The 18,729-nt window shown below is 47.4% G+C and overlaps 1 protein-coding gene across 1 annotated transcript in view; it reads left to right on the top strand.

Annotated features, from left to right (window-relative positions):
• Positions 1 to 274: 274 nt before the first annotated feature.
• BFSP1 (beaded filament structural protein 1) overlaps positions 275 to 18,729 on the top strand; it is a 36,944-nt gene continuing 18,489 nt past the window's right edge. The window contains exons 1-4 of the mRNA XM_027976717.3: positions 275 to 693; positions 6,171 to 6,231; positions 15,856 to 15,951; positions 16,878 to 16,970. Of these exons, the coding sequence (XP_027832518.2) occupies positions 320 to 693; positions 6,171 to 6,231; positions 15,856 to 15,951; positions 16,878 to 16,970 (624 nt within the window). The 5' untranslated portion in view covers positions 275 to 319. The remainder of the gene's footprint in view (positions 694 to 6,170; positions 6,232 to 15,855; positions 15,952 to 16,877; positions 16,971 to 18,729) is intronic.

The raw sequence follows: 18,729 nt of genomic DNA, 5'->3' as shown, positions 1-18,729 counted from the left end.
AGAAGAAAGGCATGCTTTTTTTGTCCTCCTGACTCTCCATTTACTCAAAAGCAACGGGCTCGACAATCCCGGAACAAAACCCTCATGGCGCTGGGTAACCTTCCAACCCCGAGAGCTGTATGGGCCGCTAAGCCAGCGCACAAAAGCGGCGCCCGCCGCTCTTTTGTTCTCCCCGAGGCTGGGCGCCGCGTGGAAAGACAGCTGACACGCTCTGGAACGTCCCAGCTGCGCGCCCTGGGCCTCCGATGTTTATTTAGCGGACTGCTGGCTCGGCGAGGTGCCTCCGGGAGCCGGCCGTGCACCCGCCCGCAGAGGAGCCATGTACCGGCGCAGCTACGTCTTCCAGACCCGCAAGGAGCAGTATGAGCGCGCCGAGGAGGCGCCGCGCGCCGCAGAGCCGGACCGCCTGGCGGAGGGCCGGGCGGCCGCGCCGAACCTGGCGGCGCTGCAGGGGCTCGGCGAGCGCGTGGCCGCTCACGTCCAACGGGCCCGGGCGCTCGAGCAGCGCCATGCCGTCCTCCGGAGGCAGCTGGACGCCTTCCAGCGCCTGGACGAGCTGGCCGGCCCCGAGGATGCCCTGGCCCGCCACGTCGAGGGCAACCGCCAGCGCGCCCGGGACCTGGCGGCCGAGCGCGCCCGGCTGGAGCGCCAGGGCGCAGAGGCGCAGCGAGCGCTCGACGAGTTCCGGAGCAAGTAAGCGGCGCCTCTAGGGTGACAGCGGCGCGGGCCGGGAGCGCGCGGCCACTGGGCTGGGAGGGCCGTCTCTGATCCCGGGGCGACCGATGACTTCATCTCCGCGGAGGCACGCACGTGGTGCATTTCCCTGAGCTAAGGCTAGCTTCCATTGTGATGCCGTGTCACACTTAGCACGAAATGGTGTAATTTACTTTTTTAACCTACCTTGAAAGTGAAGTCGCTCAGTCGTGTCCGACTCTTTGCGACCCGTGGACTGTAGCTCACCAAGCTCCTCCGTCCATGGGATTCTCCAGGCAAGAATACTGGAGTGGGTTGCCATTTCCTTCGCCAGGGGATCTTCCCGACCCAGGGATCGAACCCAGGTCTCCCACATTGCAGGCAGACGCTTTAACCTCTGCGCCACCAGGATATAATTGCATGCAATAAAACGCACACATTCAAGAGCACAGTGTAATGAGTTTGAGAAACGTTAGGTACCCATTTAACTACTAAAACAAGATATTTCCTCTACCCAAGAAAGTTCCCTTTTGCCCTTTCCCAGTCTTTGGTTCGTCCTCCCCAGTCCCTTCAACGGAGGCACCCAGGGTTCTGATTTCTGTCACCATAGGTTACTATTGCCTGTTCTAGAATTTCACAAAAAATAGAATCTTCTAGACATGTTCTATGTGTCTGGCTCCTTCTGTTCTGCATAGTGTTTTTGAGATTGTTGTTCGTTGCTAAGTCGAGGCTAACTCTTTGACACCCCATGATGGAAGTTTATTAATGCTCCAGGCTCATCCTGTTATAGAGGGTATTGCACCCATTTGAGGAGACTGGGGTTCAGACAATGTATTGATTTAGGGGGAAGGTCACTCAGCTGGTGACTGCTGCACCAGGACTGGAATTCAGGTCTTGAACATGCAAAGTCTGTTTTCACTATATCACAGCTGACACCTGGACATTGTTTCAACCTGTGTCCTCTAGGGTCTGGCTACTCAAAGTGCGATCCATGGACCAGCAGTTTCCCATCACCCAGGAGCTTGTTAAAAAAGGAGACTCTTGGGCCCACCTCCAGAGCTCCTGGATCTGACTGCACTTTAACAAGACCCCCCCAGGTGATTCAGCATTTAAGTTAAACATTGAAGTTTCAGAAGTCCTGGTCCTGGGCAATGTGCCCCCTTTTGATAGAATGAATAATGCTTTAAAATCACCCTAAAAGCTGTTAAAAAAATGATGCTCAGCAATTTGTCAACATTTTTCCAGGTTATAAATGAGTGTGCACTTTGACTCAGCTGGGTGCTCCAGGGAATTTATCCTTGGATACTCTGTGTGTGTGTGTGTGTGTGTGTGTGTGTGTGTGCGCTAAGTCACTTCAGTGTAGTCCAACTCTCTCTGACCCTATGGACTGTAGCCCGCCCGGCTCCTCTGTCCGTGGAATTCTCCAGGCAAGAATGCTGGAGTAGGTTGCCATTTCCTTTTCTGGGGAATCTTCCTGACCCAGGGATCGAGCCTGCATTTCTTCTGTTTCCTGCATTTGGCAGGTGGGTTCTTCACCAGTAGCGCCACTGGGCAGCCCCCTCCGATACTCAAGCAGGTGACAAAAGACATGTCCACAAGGATATTCCCTGTGGCATGATCTCAGTAGCTAAGACCTGGGACCAACCTGAATGCCTGTTAATAGGAGTCAGGTTATGAAATTGTGCTTCATTCATGCAATGGAATTCTATGCAATTATAAAAAAAATAGTGTGTTATTATTATCTATTTTAAAAAGACAGGGGGAGGCATAGAGATTTTTTGCTTGCAAAAGGACACAAGCACACACACAGAAACCTAACAAGACTGCTTACCTATGAGGATAAGGGAGGGTGAATGAGAATTTTAACTTAACATCTTCTGATGTCATTTAAAAAATTCTCTGACCATGTAAGAGATTTATCTGTTTAAAAATTATATAAATTAATGAAAAAAATTCAGAGGTAGACCTGATCCGGGACCTCAAGTGGAGCCCAGGATTTCCATATTTAATGAGCTCCACTGGTAATTTCAGTGAACAGCCAGGTTTGAGGATCTCTGGTCTAGGGTAGCTGGAGAGTTTTCTTCAAATGTGCTCTGTGTTTGTATTCCATACTCTCAGCCCCAGACGTGACCAGGTTATTCAGCATTGTATATCGAGCCTGTTTATCTGATCATAAGCATTCATTCCATCAGTCCTGCTGTTTCTGGTTTTCTTTCTTTTTAGCTGTGTTGTGTGGCATGCAGGATCTTAGTTCCCTAACCAGGGATTGAACCTTTGGCCCCTGCAGTGGAAGTGTAGAGTCTTAACCATTGGACTGCCAGGAAAGTCCCTGTTTATGGTTTTGATCTTGGAAGAAGGCACCTGAAAAATCCCTATAGCTCTTCAAGGGAAAACTGAGGCTTGCAGAGGGCCTGTGGGTGGCAGGACTTGATCTTGGGTTTTTTGCCTGGAGGCCCACACGCTTTCCAGAATGCTGTGTCTTGGAGAGAAACCTTCCATGGACGCCTGTGGAGTGAGGCCTTCACTCATATAAAGTTCATGTTACCTAAAGCAATGGAGGTGAATGTTGGTTGACATAAGGCAGCTCCATGGGTCATCTGGATACCCCAGATCCCCAGATGGCCTTTACATGGGCCACAGTCCTTGGGTCACAGTCGGCTGTGATTTGGCTGGGCAAGCATGACTCCTGGGAGCCCTCAAAGGAGGGTGGCTGTGTTGAGTTTTCCTGATTTTACTTGATTCTGAGTTGTGTGTCCATCATGGAGCCGGCCCCTCAGGCTCTCTGATTTATTTGATAATTCTCATTAGTTTATTCCCTCCCAGTGCCCCCTTAGAGAAGGTTTGATAGTTAAAATTGGGTAGTGAGATTAGAAAATCATTGTAAAAATTATACACATCTGTAATACACTGGGGACATACACTGAGTTTGGTTTAATTCCAGAGGTGTGGTGATGACTAGCCAGAAATAGGTGAAATTAATGCAGAAACAGGAAGGTATATGCAGCCTTGTTAGGCATATTCTTTGCCTGGATAGTTGTATAATTTCAAAATCAGGTCTTTAGCACATCAAAGAAAGGCTAAATAAAAACTAAATAAAAACAAAACTACCAAAATACTATAAATACAATGATGCATACAAAATACAGTGATGAATTAATTAACCAAATTGCTGAAAGCTAAAAATAATTCTGTCAGTCAGATGATTGAAGCCAAAGTGGTTTTTTCTACCTTATGAATTCACTTCTATGAATATATGAATATTTTATGAATTCTTACCATGAATTCTTTATAATGAGATTGCCCGTCTTTAATATAATACCTAGACTTGTCTACAGTATGAAACTAGGTTAATATCTTGTTTATTAAATATGTTTTAAACATTTTAAAAATTATTTTTTAAAAAGTATTTGGCTGTGTGCAGCATGTGGGATCTTAGTTCCCCCACAAAGGATCAAACCCGGGTCCCCTGCACTGAAGGTGTGCAGTCTTAATCACTGGACCACTAGGGAAATCCCTAAATATGTTTTTAAGGTATAGAAATTCTTGTATGTTTCTAGCAGGAAAAAGCAATAAGAAAATTAAATTTTGTTAACAGTTTTATTTTTAAAGCGAATTAACTATTTAAAAAAATCATTTCTGGCTTCATTAGAGCCACACAGAAAACAAACTGCTAAATGTGACATCCTGGTGTGAAAAGAAAAGCTTATGCACATATATTTTGCTTAGTGGTTACAGCTGAGCTTCTTGGATGGCTCTGGAAGTGGGGACACTGAGAACAGTGTTCTTCCCTGAGGTCAGGACTTTTGATTCTGAGCTGCAGTTTCCCAGCACCTGTCAGTGTAAAGCCGTAACTTGAACCTGTGGCATGGGTGTGCAGGGATACAGAAAGCCAGGCTTTGTAGGTTGGGCTAAGTGCTAAGTAGGATTCGTTTCAACTACAAATAAATTCCAAATTAACACTGGCTTATCCAAAGTGGAAGGTTGTTTCTTTCTTGTGTAAGGTCTGGGCTAGCAGTTTAGTATGGCACCCTGTGGTAATCAAGGCCCACAAGGCTGTGTGTGGCCTTCAAGAAGGCAGCATTGGTGTTTCAAGGGACAAGATGGAGGAAGGGATGGAGAAGGACATACCTACACCATCTCTTACCAAAGATATCTTCAAGTGGCCACAGGCATGTTTGCTTCCCATTGGTCAGGACTGAGTCACATGGCCACACTGAGCTGCAAGGAAGGCTGGGAAATGTAGTCTTTATTCTAGGCAGCCCTGTAGCTTCCAAATATGGCTTCCTATCTCCTATTAGGATGGATACTGGAGACAGCTTACAGGGAGTGAGGTGGGGGTCACTGGGGAAGGGGCTTTCTCTTTTTCTTCAGGGGATGAAATTCCCCCTAGAGGGAACCTTGTTCTGACCAGAATGATTTCTGGTGTTTCTCTGCTTCCTTGATCTTTAGCATTTTTTTTTTTTAATGTTTTTTTTTTTTTTTAGGACTCCAGGGAAGAAGCTGACTAGGAGAAAAAAATACACGTGCTCCTAGCACCGACTGCTTTCTTAATCGTGTGCATGCTTATAACTTTGGAGGTGTCCCTGCTCTACACAGGCAGCGTGGTAGATGTGGCAGGCTCACGTCTGAATCCTGACTAACTCCTCTATGTGTGAAGTCCTCCAGGAGCTGAGCCTGAGAAAGTTGTCTATTTGGGGGATGGTGTCAGGGAGCAGCAGTTGGGGAGTGGCGAAGTGAGGGAGGCAGGGAAAGACCAAGCGGTGCCTCATCCGGCAAGTTACCTCTGTGGCCACTGGCGCCCACCTATAGGGTGGAGAGCACACATCTGTGGTCCCAGCTGGGAGGGAGGGAGCCGGGGTGTGTGTGTGTCCCCACTCACCCTGTTGGAGCTTGCAGGCTGCTCTCAGGCTGTTTGGCTCTTTGACCTATCTAGCTTGCCCTGCCGCCCTGCCCAGGGGAGGCTCTGGGTGTGCAGAACAATTCTGACAGATGCTGATGCTGTGAATGAAGTGCCCAGGGCATCTACAGGGGCCTTGGGCCAGTTTCTCAACCTCAATTTCCCCATCTTTCACATGAGGTAACAGCAACTGCTTTCTTCCAGGGTTTTGTAAGGATCGAAGGACACAATCCAGAAAAGCTGTCTCAGGTGGATGAATACAATAGTATAGGATAGCCAGGCAAAGTCGGCAGTGGTGTTTGAGGAAGAACCTTAGGGCAGCTCCCAGGACTGCAATTACGATCCTGGGGTGACAGCTGTGCTGAGGTCTGATTCCTGCATCCTTGGGTGGCTAGGAGGGGGTGCTGGGGGCTTGGGGCTGGGTCTCCATGTATGGTGCCCCCTATGTATACCATGGAGAAGGTTGGGAAAGGGTGAGTGGGCTCTGAAAGACAGCATCAGCTCCTGCTTCCCATAAAGAGAGGGCGCAGGACTCAGGCTGACTGAATGCCCCACTCTGCCTTCTGTGTCCCGTCTATAGGTATGAAAATGAGTGTGAGTGTCAACTGCTGCTGAAGGAGATGCTGGAACGACTCAACAAGGTAAGCAGAGCCCGACCTGGGGTTTGAGTAGATTCATGGTGGGATGAGCTAAGCGGCTGAACGATTGTTGTTCCACACCCCTCCTTTTTGTGTTCTTTTGAGACTCCTCCATGTCTTTTGAGGTCACTCTCCCTTTTAAAAAAGTTTTATTGAAGTATCAATGTATTTATTGATTTACAGTGTTAATTTCTGCTGTACAGCAAAGTGACTCAATTATACGTATGTGTACATTCTTTTGCATCTTCTTTCCCATTATGGTTTTATGGATGAGGATGAGATGGTTGGATGGCATCACTGACTCAATGGACATGAGTTTGGGTAATCTCCAGGAGTTGGTGATGGACAGGGAGGCCTGGCATGCTGCAGTCCATGGGGTTACAAAGAGTCAGAAATGACTGCGTGACTGAACTGAACTGATGGTTTTATGAGCTGTACAGTAGGACCTTGTTGTTTATCCTTCCTACGTATAATAATTTGCATCTGCGAATCCCAACCTCCCAATCCATCCCTCCCCTCCCCCCACAACTTGGCAGCAACAAGTCTGTTCTCTATGTCTGTCTTCCGCCCTCCTTCATGGCTTTGTAACTTCAATGAAATCTTTGTGAGTGAGTGCACACACCCCCATGCACTCCTATCCCACAAGCTACACCAGCTTGTGAGAGATCTCTAGACAATGAAGCTCATTGCTTTGCTCAGCCATCAGGACGTCAGTGTCACAGAGGCTGGCTGTGGTTTGCAGCACACTTGGGAGAGGACTTGCTCCAGGCAGTGGTTACTTGGATCAGTGCTACCGTATCCTGTCGGCTAAGAGTCTTGAGAGGGCTCCTCCCTGGGGAAAGTCCCAAGAGAACAGAGGACGAAATCTCCTTTTCTCCTCAGACTCCTCACTCTCGAAGTATGGACTGTCTCTGCGAGGAAGGTACCAGAGCTTAGAGGGAACTGTTCTCTGCTGGGGCAGTTTCCTTTTCTGGATCTTCCAGCATTTCCTAACTGACTGGATCTTTCTGCTGTAGCCAGGAGAGCTCGACTACGAAATAGCAGAGTGATCCTGGACCGCAGAGGTTATCCGTGGCCAATAGGTCTGAGCATGGTCCTTTTCTGATCATTTTGGAGCTCAAATGTCAGAAGGAAGGACCTACGGGGACTGATGAGGTGAAGGGCTGCTTATTCAGGGTACCTGGCTGCTTTCACCTTCTCCTCTTCCCCACCCATAACCTCATTGCTGATAAAATCTGTCACCCTTCCCTGCTGCACCCAGATGTGGCCTTAAGAGTCTTCTCCAAATGGTTGCCATATGATCCAGCAATCTCACTCATTCCTGGGCAAAACCATTATCTGGACAAAACCATAATTTGAAAAGATACATGCACCCCTATGTACATAGCAGCACTGTTCACAGTAGCAAGACTTGGAAACAACCTAAATACCCATCAACAGATGAATGAATAAAAGAAGATGCTTCCCTGGTGGCTCAGCTGGAAAAGAATCTACCCGCAATGCGAGAGACCTGGGTTTGATCCCTGGGTTGGGAAGATCCCCTGGAGAAGGGAAAGGGCTACCCACTCCAGTATTCTGGCCTGGAGAATTCCATGGACTGTATAGTCCACGGGATCCCTAAGAGTTGGACACCACTGAGCAACTTTCATGTTCACACATATATACCATGGAATATTACTCAGTCATAAAAAATAATTAAATAATGCCATTTGCAGCGGCATGGATGGACCTAGAGATTACCATACTAATTACGCAAGTCAGACAGAGAAAGACAAATATCATATGAATCACTATATGTGGAACCTAAACTATGACACAGATGAACCTATCTATACAGTAGAAACACTCTCTCAAATGTAGAGACTTGTGGTTGTCAGGGAGGAGGAGGGTGGTGGTGGGATGCAGTGGGAGGCTGGGATTAGCAGGTACAAACTATTGTATAGAGAATGGATAAGCAATAACGTCCTGCTGTAGAGCACAGGGAACTATATTCAATATCCTTGGATAAACCATAATGGAAAAGAATATGAAAAAGAACACATTTATGTATGTATAACTGAGTCACTTTGCTATGTAGCAGAAATTAACAGGTCCTGCTGTAGAGCTCAGGGAGCTATATTCAATATCCTGGGATAAACTATAATGGAAAAGAATATAAAAAAGAACATATTTATGTGTGTATAACTGAGTCACTTTGCTAAGCAGCAGAAATTAACAAAACATTGTAAATCAACTGCACTTTAATAAACTAAATTAAAAAAAGATTCTTCTCCACATGGAACTCCAGGCAGGGACTTCAGACTGTCAGGGTTTGCTCAGGGTGTTGGTTACTAGTCCCCCGGCTTTGTCCGATCTCTGTTGTCCAGGACTATTCTGCCAGTTGGTGGGAGTGTCAGAACTACACTTGGGACACTGAGTGTTGCTTTGTGAATATCACCCACTGTGTGATTCTTCTGTGTCTGTCCATGTGTGAATGTCTGACATGTTTTCCAAGTCACTGAGTGAAGGAAATTTTAGTAATCACACAGGTCGATTGATAGAAACTGGATTGGGCAGGTGGGCACCCAGATGTGAGCCCAGAGTTGGCAGGGAGGGTGTCCTGCAGAGGGGTCCTGTGCATACAGCTCAGTGACTGGCTGTGTGCTGAGCTGGGTTGGAAGTCTGAGTTGATTTGGGCCTTATTAGTCTTCTACTTCACTCAGCAATTTGACTGACACCCATGGCTCATCCCCATTGTTTTTGGCCGAAATTCCAGGCTCCCAGGTGGGGCTGCTGCTCCCACAGACCGAGGCCTCTGGGAACAGAGGAAGCTGACCGCCTTCAGCTTTAGGCACTTTTCAGCCCTTTTCTGCCCCCTGAATGGCTTGCTCTGCTTTGCGATTGTCCTCACCGCAGGTAGGGCTCCCTCTGGACATGGCACTGAGGTTGTCGCCTGCCCTGCAGAGTGTCGTCCTGGGCCTTCCTCGAAGAGGCAAGAGAAAGAACTTAGTCCTTTTAACCTTTGATGGCAAGTGACACGACTTAAAAACAAGCTCAAACCTTCAATTTTTCTATTACAATAGCAATGCATATTCCTAGTAGACAAATAAGAAATAGAAAATGGAAAATAAGGGAAAGGCATTCTACCCTTTTCCCCTCTTCATTCTGTGATGTAGCGTGTGGACAGTTGGGATCTGAGTCCAGGGGGGATGTTATGAAGGTTCTGTGGGAGGATGGGACCAGGCAGTAGGGTTGGTGGGGGCCACACAGGCTTTGGCATGGCTGTTCTTGGGTGCAGGGGAGACCCTGCTCCCCGCAAGAGCTGTGCCATCTAGAGCAGGAGGGTGACCTGCTACTAGGACCCCTCACTCCACTGCGAGTGGCTTCCTCTCTCGGCACCTCAGTTTCTCCATCTGGAAAATGGGAACAATGCCGGTTCCCACCTCAAGAGCAGGTGTTTGTCTGCATGGCTGGTGAAGGTTCAATGACACAATCGTAGATGTGACCTGCCTGCTACAGTTGTTACTGTAGGTCACCTGATACTATGGACACCAGCTTAGTTCTCTCCAGATGCGGCTGTGTAACCCTGGTGGAGGGATTAGCTTTGGAATTGATGTGAATTTGTTTTTCTGACTACCTTTTCTCTATAGCGGATGACATAAAAAATTTCTTTAAAAATTAAAAAAATTTCTTTTTAAATACATGTCAATAAACATGAATCAACTGGAAAAGAATACAGGGTGAATAGTAGATTTTGGATGTGTCAGAAATCACGAACACAGGATGTAAATGCGGTGAATGGAGAGGTCCCTGTACCAGCGCTCAGAACCTCAGAACAGCCTTGAGGATTTTGTTTTTTTTTTTACCCAAAAAAAGAGGTGGGATATCACCTCTCTGTCAGAGCAGGAGCTCACCCTCACTGAAATGACTCAGAGCCCCTGGTAGGTATGGACAGGGTTCACCCTTGGTAGGTATGGACAGGGTCTTCCTTTATTTTTTCCATTAGCATTTAATTGTTTTGTTTTTAATTTTTAATTTTTTAATGAACTAATAGTTGATTTTCAATATTATGTTAGTTTTAGGTGTACAGCATAGGGTTCAGTATTTGTATAGGCTATGCTCCCTTAGAACTTACTAGAACTGAGCTGATAATTTTTAAATAGTTGGGTTTGGCTAACATTCAGAAAACGAAGATCATGGCATCCAGTCCCATCACTTCACGGGAAATAGATGGGGAAACAGTGGAAACAGTGTCAGACTTTATTTTTGGGGGCTCCAAAATCACTGCAGATGGTAATTGCAGCCATGAAATTAAAAGACACTTACTCCTTGGAAGGAAAGTTATGACCAACCTAGATAGCATATTCAAAAGCAGAGACATTACTTTGCCAACAAAGTTCCCTCTAGTCAAGGTTGTGGTTTTTCCAGTGGTCACGTATGGATGTGAGAGTTGGACTGTGAAGAAAGCTGACAGACCCGAGGCACTGAAGAATTGATGCTTTTGAACTGTGGTGTTGGAGAAGACTCGTGAGAGTCCCTTGGACTGCAAGGAGATCCAACCAGTCCATCCTAAAGGGGATCAGTCCTGAGTGTTCCTTGGAAGGACTGATGCTGAGGCTGAAACTCCAATACTTTGGCCATCTCATGCGAAGAGTTGGCTCACTGGAAAAGATTTTGATGCTGGGAGGGATTGGGGGCAGGAGGAGAAGGGGATGACAGAGGATGAGGTGGCTGGATGGCATCACCGACTAGATGGACATGAGTTTGAGTGAACTCTGGGAGTTGGTGATGGACAGGGAGGCCTGGTGTGCTGTGATTCATGGGGTCGCAAAGAGTTGGACATGACTGAGTGACTGAACTGAACTGAACTGAACTGACAGACAGTTGAAGTTTTTAATGGATTTCCAGCATCTCTGTGGCTGAGTTGGCAAGGTTGATTTTTCAAGGGTATGTTGGACTCCAGTTAATTTCTCCAGTTCCTTTCTAAAACATGGTCTCAAAAGTGAAAGTGTTAGTCACTCAGTTGTGTCCGACTCTTTGTGACTCAGTGGACTGTAGCCTCCCAGGTCCTCTGTCCAAGGGATTCTCCAGGGAAGAATCCTGGAGTGGGTTGCCATACCCTCCTCCAGGGGATCTTCTTGAACCAGGATCAAATCCAGGTCTCTTGAGTTGTGGGCAGATTCTTTACCATCTGAGCTACTCGAGAAGACCCCCTGAAGAAAGATGGTCTAGACTAGTGGATCTAGCATTAGCAGCACATGGAGGGTGTGTTAAAACAGATTCTTCGTCCTTTCACCCCAGAAATTCTGATCCAATAGGTCTGATCCACCAGATCTTTCATATTTCAAATCATTTGCAGATGGTGTGGTCCAGGAACCACACTTTGCGAACCTCTTGCCTAGATGTAAAACATACACAGTATCAGGGTTGGAGCATTTTCTAAAATTAGACTTTTGGCTCAGAGTCTTGATTTGGAAAAATCTAGATGCTTCTGCTGGTGGAGCTTTTGAAACTGCAGCTGACAGCATCCAAAAGCATAATAAAAACACAAGCGTCCACACATTTCTGAATTCTGGTGCAAACAAAAGAAAACACTTCCAAAAGAATTCTCCCCCCTCTCTACCAGCAGCTGCACATTCCAGCAGCAGCAACTCACCTTTGGGAGTTTTTCCGGGCAGTTTATCAGATGATTGTCTTCAAAGCGAGAGAATGTGCTTGCAGGGCATCTGATTAATCTCTCTTTTAAGGGCAAATGTAGGTTGGCCTTTTGTTATCATTCTGAGCAGTTTTAAAAGTTGGCTGATGGGACCTAAGGGGTTATTGGGCTTGACCCTGAGAGGAAGGTCAGGGAAGAGCAGAAGGCACCTTGCAGGGTGGGGTCAGGACCCAGCGTTCAACTCCTGACTAGCAGAGGGAAGTCCAGGACAGACCCCAGGCCTGTTAGCTCCTGTTAACTTCTGTTAATCAGCTGAATGACCCACTGGCTCCTTGTCTCCCTGTCTGTAAGTTGAGACTCTATGGTTTCTGAGCTGTCTTTGGCAGAGCCCTTTAGGTCCTTGGATTTGCTTGAAGGGCATCTGATGGAGGAGGGTTGCCGGACAATCAGGGTTCCTATCCGCGCCTGCCTCCACCTAACTATCATGTCCCTTAGGAAGCACATCTCTGCTTTGCTTCTATATGTTGGCTTCCCTGAGATGTTTTGTTTGCAGCCACACACACGTGGCTACAAAATGTCTGAGGACCCATGGCCTCTAGGGTCCCTTCTATTTCTAAAATTTTTATGAAGGGATAGCCCTTTGTAAGTCATAACACAAAAGGTCTTCAGCTCCAGTAATTGTGTATCAGTTGTGGATGAATTTTTGGTGAAAGTTTCAGATGTTTGAGAATTCCCTATCCCACCCCATCCTCAGCAGTCTTGAGGGGTCGAGGGATGGGGCAGGTAGGAAAACATCCTAAAGGGCTGGCTCACGCGTCTGCAGCCAGCATTGCCCCGCCTCTGCCCCCAGGGTTAGCTGTTCCTACTAAGCAGGGCCTGCTCTTTGGAGCTGAGAGTCACTTCCACCAGGAACCGCCGTGCCTGAAGTGGGCAGGGCTGCACCCCTGAGCCCTTGGACTTTCCTTCCTGTCAGTGTGGTCCTGGTAGGACTGTCAGCAAGATAACAGTCACGTGATCATGTGGGCCAATCACAGCTGTCTCTCAGCTATGTCACTCCTGAGGGGCAGAGATAAGTGCCTTTGGAGCTGGTCATCCTGGGTGTCCAGGCCACAGCTGGTTGCTACTTGCTTTGTTGGGACTACCCTGGTTTCTATCCTTCCTGAGGCCTGACTCTTTTTCCCTTGGGGTCTGTAGATTACCCGGGATCTTTCTGGCTCCTCAGCCCTTTTCCACTGCTGGGAAGACACCAGGCTTCCTTTCCTTCAGCATTTCTGTGTTGAAGAGGCTTCTCCAGGTTATGTGACAATTCTGAGTAATTCAGAAGCCCATTCACCAGGACCTCCAAGGGGCCTCCTGCCTTCCCTGGAGTGTCTGCACGAGACCATCAGTAATGCTGTGCTCTCCCAGGGACAATTCAGCATGATGAACCTAACCCCTATTAGTACCAGGAGGGCAAGTGTCTCAGAATATCTTGTCCTGTCCACATACCTTGACTGTCTTAACTCTGTTCATGCAGAGTGGAGAATATCTTAAATATTTTAGCAGACCACATTCTACCTCTATGGATGAGAGCCTGTTGCTAACATTTATAGTGCTTTTTAACAAGTCATTCAATTCAGTTCAGTTCATTTCAGTCGCTCAGCCGTGTCCGACTCTTTGCGACCCCATGAATCGCAGCACGCCATTAGGAAGTCAATAAAAATGCACATAGCAAGTCCTCAGGTATTGGTAGAAATGCAAGGCAGAGGTGTCTTGGGAGAGAAACAAGGTCCTTGGCCCTGTAACATATCACTGAATTGTTGAAGCATTTAAGTCAATTCCACACAACATATTACTTTCTTATTAAGAGCGCAAATACTTCTTCACACCTGTTTGGTTGGTCAAAGGAAGATTGATGAGATAAAAGTTGGTGAATTATCAGAAAGTTTGGTAAGAACATTCAACCTTCTGTTGTGTCATTTCCAACTTTAAAGGAGCAAACACTCTTCACCTCAGCATTCATGCTAAAAAAATTCGTTTTGTATTGAAGATGGGTGGTCCCAAGGTAAGTGTCAACAGTCCTCGGGAGACAACTATTAAAGTTAAGGGCTCCTACTCAATAGTTTGTCTTTTGGCTGCATCGATGGTGTCTTCTGCTGTACACAGCTTCTGAGTTTGATATAGTCTTGCTTGGGCTTCCCCAGTGGCTCAGTGGTAAAGAAATTGTTTGCAGTGCAGAAGTCCCTGAAGATGTGGATTTGGTCCCTGGGTTGGGAAGATCCCCCTGGAGAACAAAATTGCAATCCACTCAAGTATTCTTGCTTGGGAAATCCCATGGATAGAGAGGCCTGGTGGGCTACAATCTGTGGGGTGGCAAAAGATGGCACGTGACTGAACGACTAAACAGCAGCAAGAAATAGTCTTACTTGTCACTTTTTGATTTTGTTGCTTGTGCTCTAAGTGTCATGTCCAAAAGTTCATTGCCAACACCCATGTCAGGGAAGTTTTTTCCTGTTTCTTCTCGGAGTTTTGTTTCAGTATAAAATTATTTAAGTCTCTAACCCATTTTCCCACTCCAGTACTCTTGCTTGGAAAATCCCATGGACGGAGGAGCCTGGTAGGCTGCAGTCCATGGGGTCACTAGTCAGACACGACTGAGTGACTTCACTTTCACTTTTCACTTTCATGCATTGGAGAAGGAAATGGCAACCCGCTCCAGTATTCTTGCCTGGAGAATCCCAGGGACAGAGGAGCCTGGTGGGCCCCCCGTCTATGGGGTCGCACAGAGTTGGACATGACTGAAGCGACTTAGCAGCAGCAGTAGCAGCTAACCCATTTAGAGTTAGTTTTTAAATTATATAAAATAGGGCTCTAACTTCATTCTAAAGTAAAGGTTTCAGTGTTATGGGAAAGCTGTTTCTTATTCTTAGAAACTCAATTCACTGATGAGATGCTCTAGAACAAATACAGATGTGTCAGACTTTAAGGTTGCGTATGTGTTGTCGTTGTTCAGTTGCTAAGTCCTATCTGACTCTTTGCAACCCCATGGACTGCAGCACAGCAGGCCTCCCTGTCCTTTACTCTCTCCTGGAGTTTACTCAAATTCATGTCCATTGATTCAGTGATGCCATCCCACCATCCCATCCTTTGTTGCCCCCTTCTCCTCCTGCCCTCAATCTTTCCCAGCACAAGGGTCTTTTCCAATGATTTGGCTCCTCACATCAGGTGGCCAAAGCTTTGGAGCTTCAGCATCAGTCCTTCCAGTGAATATTCAGGGTTGATTTCCTTTAAGATTGATTGGTTTGATCTCTTTGTTGTCTGAGGGCTTCTCAAGAGGCTTCTCCAGCACCATAATTCGAAAGTGTGTTAGTCATGTCCAGCTCTTTGTGACCCCATGGACTGTAACCCACCAGGCTCCTCTCGCCATGAAAATTTCCAGGCAAGAATACTGAAGTGGGTTGCCATTTCCTCCTCCTCAGGATCTTCCCCACCCAGGGACTGAAGCTGCGTCTTGTGCACTGCAGATAGATTTTTACCATGTGAGCCACCAGGGAAGCAATTTTAAGGTTATTGGCATGCAAGCATACTATTTCTCCCTGATCTTTCTAGATCAAGGCTTCTCAGCCCTGGCACTATTGGCATTAGGGACTGGAGGTTTATTTGTTGTGTGAGGTTGTCCTATGTAATGTGAGATGTTTAGCAGCATCTGTGACCCCTACCCACTTGATGCCGGTAGTAGCACTCCACCTCCCAAATGGTGACAATTAAAAGTGTGTCCAGATTGTGCCAAACGTCCCCCAGGGGCAGAATCACCCCTGCCTGAGAGCTATTGTGCTAGACCAGATCCAGTGGGCTAACCCAATGCTCTGCTAGAAATGGAGAATCCCAGACGCTGTCCCAGACCTACCAAACAGCAGTCTCCATGTTAACCAGACCCCTGGTGGTCTGTGTGTTCAGATTTCACACCCACGCCACAGCCTCTCCGAGTCGGAATTGTGACTCTCTCGTTGCAGGAGGCAGATGAAGCCCTGCTACGTAACCTGCGTCTTCAGATTGAAGCCCAGTTTCTGCAGGATGACATTAGTGCGGCCAAGGACAGGTACAAAAAGGTAACCACAACCCCTCTTGCAGTACTTTTCCACTGGAAACCAGTCTGGGGCTCTCGTGGCTGAAAAATGAGACGGCTGGAGTGGGCTGCCCAGGTGAACTAGGCTGGACAGTGCTTAGTGAACCAGACGGGCAGAGGGGGGTGGTTTTGGGGTGTGTGTGTCAGGGGATGGGGTGGGAGCCAGTATCTGTGGGAAACATTACAGTCCACAGAGTGATTGATTGGATGTGGATCCATCTTGATTAGGCTGTTGCCTGTCAACTGGTTCAGATCAGAAAATGGAGAAAATGCAAAAACTGTAATTTTCACTGCTGCCTCTGAGGGAACATGTGGCCTGCAGGAGCCCCCTGGAGAAGGAAATGGCAACCCACTCCAGCATTCTCGCCTGGGAAATCCCACGGGCAGAGGAGCCTGGTGGGCCACAGTCCACGGGGTTGCACAGAGTCGGACATGACTGAGCGACTAAACAGCAATAGCAGGAGCCTCCTCTCAGGCACTGCTGTGTTCTGCCCTCAGCCCTGCCAGCTTCTCATAGCCTCATGCTGCGGTGGGGTGGGGGTGCTTGGTGTTCTGGGAAAGTCCAGTCCCGGAGCTATGTAACCTAAGGCCAGTGGTCTAACCTCTCTGAGCTTGTGCATCTTGAAAATGCAAGTGCCAGACACTCCTTTCCTGCCCAGCTGTGTCACCTGAGCACAGCAGACCCGAGGGCTGACCTCTCCAGGGACCTGGCCTCCCTCCAGCTTCAGTGTCTGTGTCTCTGCCTCAGGACCTGCTCCAGGCGGCAGAGGGCAGCTTTTGTGTAGATAAAAGGAGGCATCAGGCGCCCTCAGAGCAGGTCACTGTCTGATATCCCGAGGGTCATCTTGGACCGGAGGGAGAAACTCAGGCAGTTCAGGTTTTAATGAGAACTCTTTCCTTCCCCGACAGAATCTTCTGGAGATTCAGACCTATGTCACCATCCTGCAGCAGATCATCCAGACCACCCCGCAGGCAGCCGCCATAACGAGTGGGATGCGGGAGGTAAGAGCAGGAGCCCTGTCAGCAGGGTGGCCGCAAGGGATCGAACCCTCAGCAGTGAAAGCACAGAGTCCTAACCACTGGACCCCCAGGGAATTCCTTGTTGAGTATCTTTTCAGTCAAGACATATGGATGCTTATCTGCCATCCATGTGTCTATAATTCATGTATCTTCTTTGTTGGACCAAGACCCAAGTCTTTTGCATATATATATATATTTATGCTATTGAGTTGTTTGTTTTCTTATTCCCCTTATCAATTTGACCATAATTTTGAACCCAGAAAATTGAAGATAGTGAGTGACTCTGTTTTTCAGGTCAGGCCCTGCTAATGATGAGGCAAGTCTGGGGCATGAAAACTGTCAGGACAGGTTAGAGATGGTTGAAGCTGTTTTGGGATTTGGGTGTAAAACTGTAGTCCTAGTATAATGTTCCAGATTCCTTCCTCAGCTCTTTAACAGTTCAACAGGATATTGACCTATATTTTTTCCTACTGTGGTTTATGGGATTTTGTGATGCATGATATGGTAAGTGTAGAAATAGACTGAGAAGTATACAGATTAAAACAGAAATGTCATGTGGTCTTTCTCTGGAGAAGTGTTAAACCGAGGGCAGGGTTTTGTGGACTGTTCAGCTGATGAGATTCTGTGTTTTTCTGCAAAGATGACTTAGGATAGAAGTCTGTTTAAGCCCACACCCTGCAGAACCAGTGGGCAAGGGTAGCTAACTGCTTTATGTTTATTTGAACCTAACTTTCTATATCAAAGCTAAAGAAATCCCCAAATTTGCTTTTGGGACATAGTTGAACCCTGCCAAGTAACATCTGAGAGGCAGAAGGGTTACTTTTTTTGGCCTTGATGGGGATATTCTCCCCATTGGTCCGCACTGCTCACCAATGACCCCAAGTGAACTGTGTGCATGTGTGTTTAGCTGCCTTCAGTTCAGTTCAGTTCAGTTCAGTCACTCAGTCGTGTCCGACTCTTTGCAACCCCATGAATCACAGCACGCCAGGCCTCCCTGTCCATCACCAACTCCCAGAGTTCACTCAAACTCATGTCCATCGAGTCAGTGATGCCACCCAGCCATCTCATCCTCTGTCGTCTCCTTTTCCTCCTGCCCCCAATCCCTCCCAGCATCAGAGTCTTTTCCAATGAGTCAGTTCTTCGCATGAGGTGGCCCAAGTACTGGAGTTTCAGCTTTAACATCATTCCTTCCAAAGAACACCCAGGACTGATCTCCTTTAGAATGGACTGGTTGGATCTCCTTGCAGTCCAAGGGACTCTCAAGAGTCTTCTCCAACACCACAGTTCAAAAGCATCAATTCTTCGGCGCTCAGCTTTCTTCACAGTCCAACTCTCACATCCATACATGACCACAGGAAAAAGCATAGCCTTGACTAGACAGACCTTAGCTGGCAAAGTGATGTCTCTGCTTTTGAATATGCTATTTAGGTTGGTCATAACTTTTCTTCCAAGGAGTAAGTGTCTTTTAATTTCATGGCTGCAGTCACCATCTGCAGTGATTTTGGAGCCCTAGTTGTGTCCAACTCTGTGACCCTATGGACTGTAGCCCAACCAGGCTCCTCTGTCCATGGGGTTTTGCAGGCAAGAATACTGGAGTAAAGGTGCCATATCCTCCTCCAGGGGATCTTCCCAACCCAGGGATCAAACCCACATCTCTTTACGTCCCCTGCATTGGCAGGTGGGTTCTTTACCACTAGTACCACTTGGGAAGTCACAAGTGAACTGGTCTAAAACACAGCTT

Source organism: Ovis aries, chromosome 13 (genome assembly GCF_016772045.2).
Source record: "Ovis aries strain OAR_USU_Benz2616 breed Rambouillet chromosome 13, ARS-UI_Ramb_v3.0, whole genome shotgun sequence".
In the NCBI taxonomy this organism is placed as follows: Eukaryota; Metazoa; Chordata; class Mammalia; order Artiodactyla; family Bovidae; genus Ovis; species Ovis aries.
This window is presented reverse-complemented; position numbering and strand designations above follow the sequence as displayed.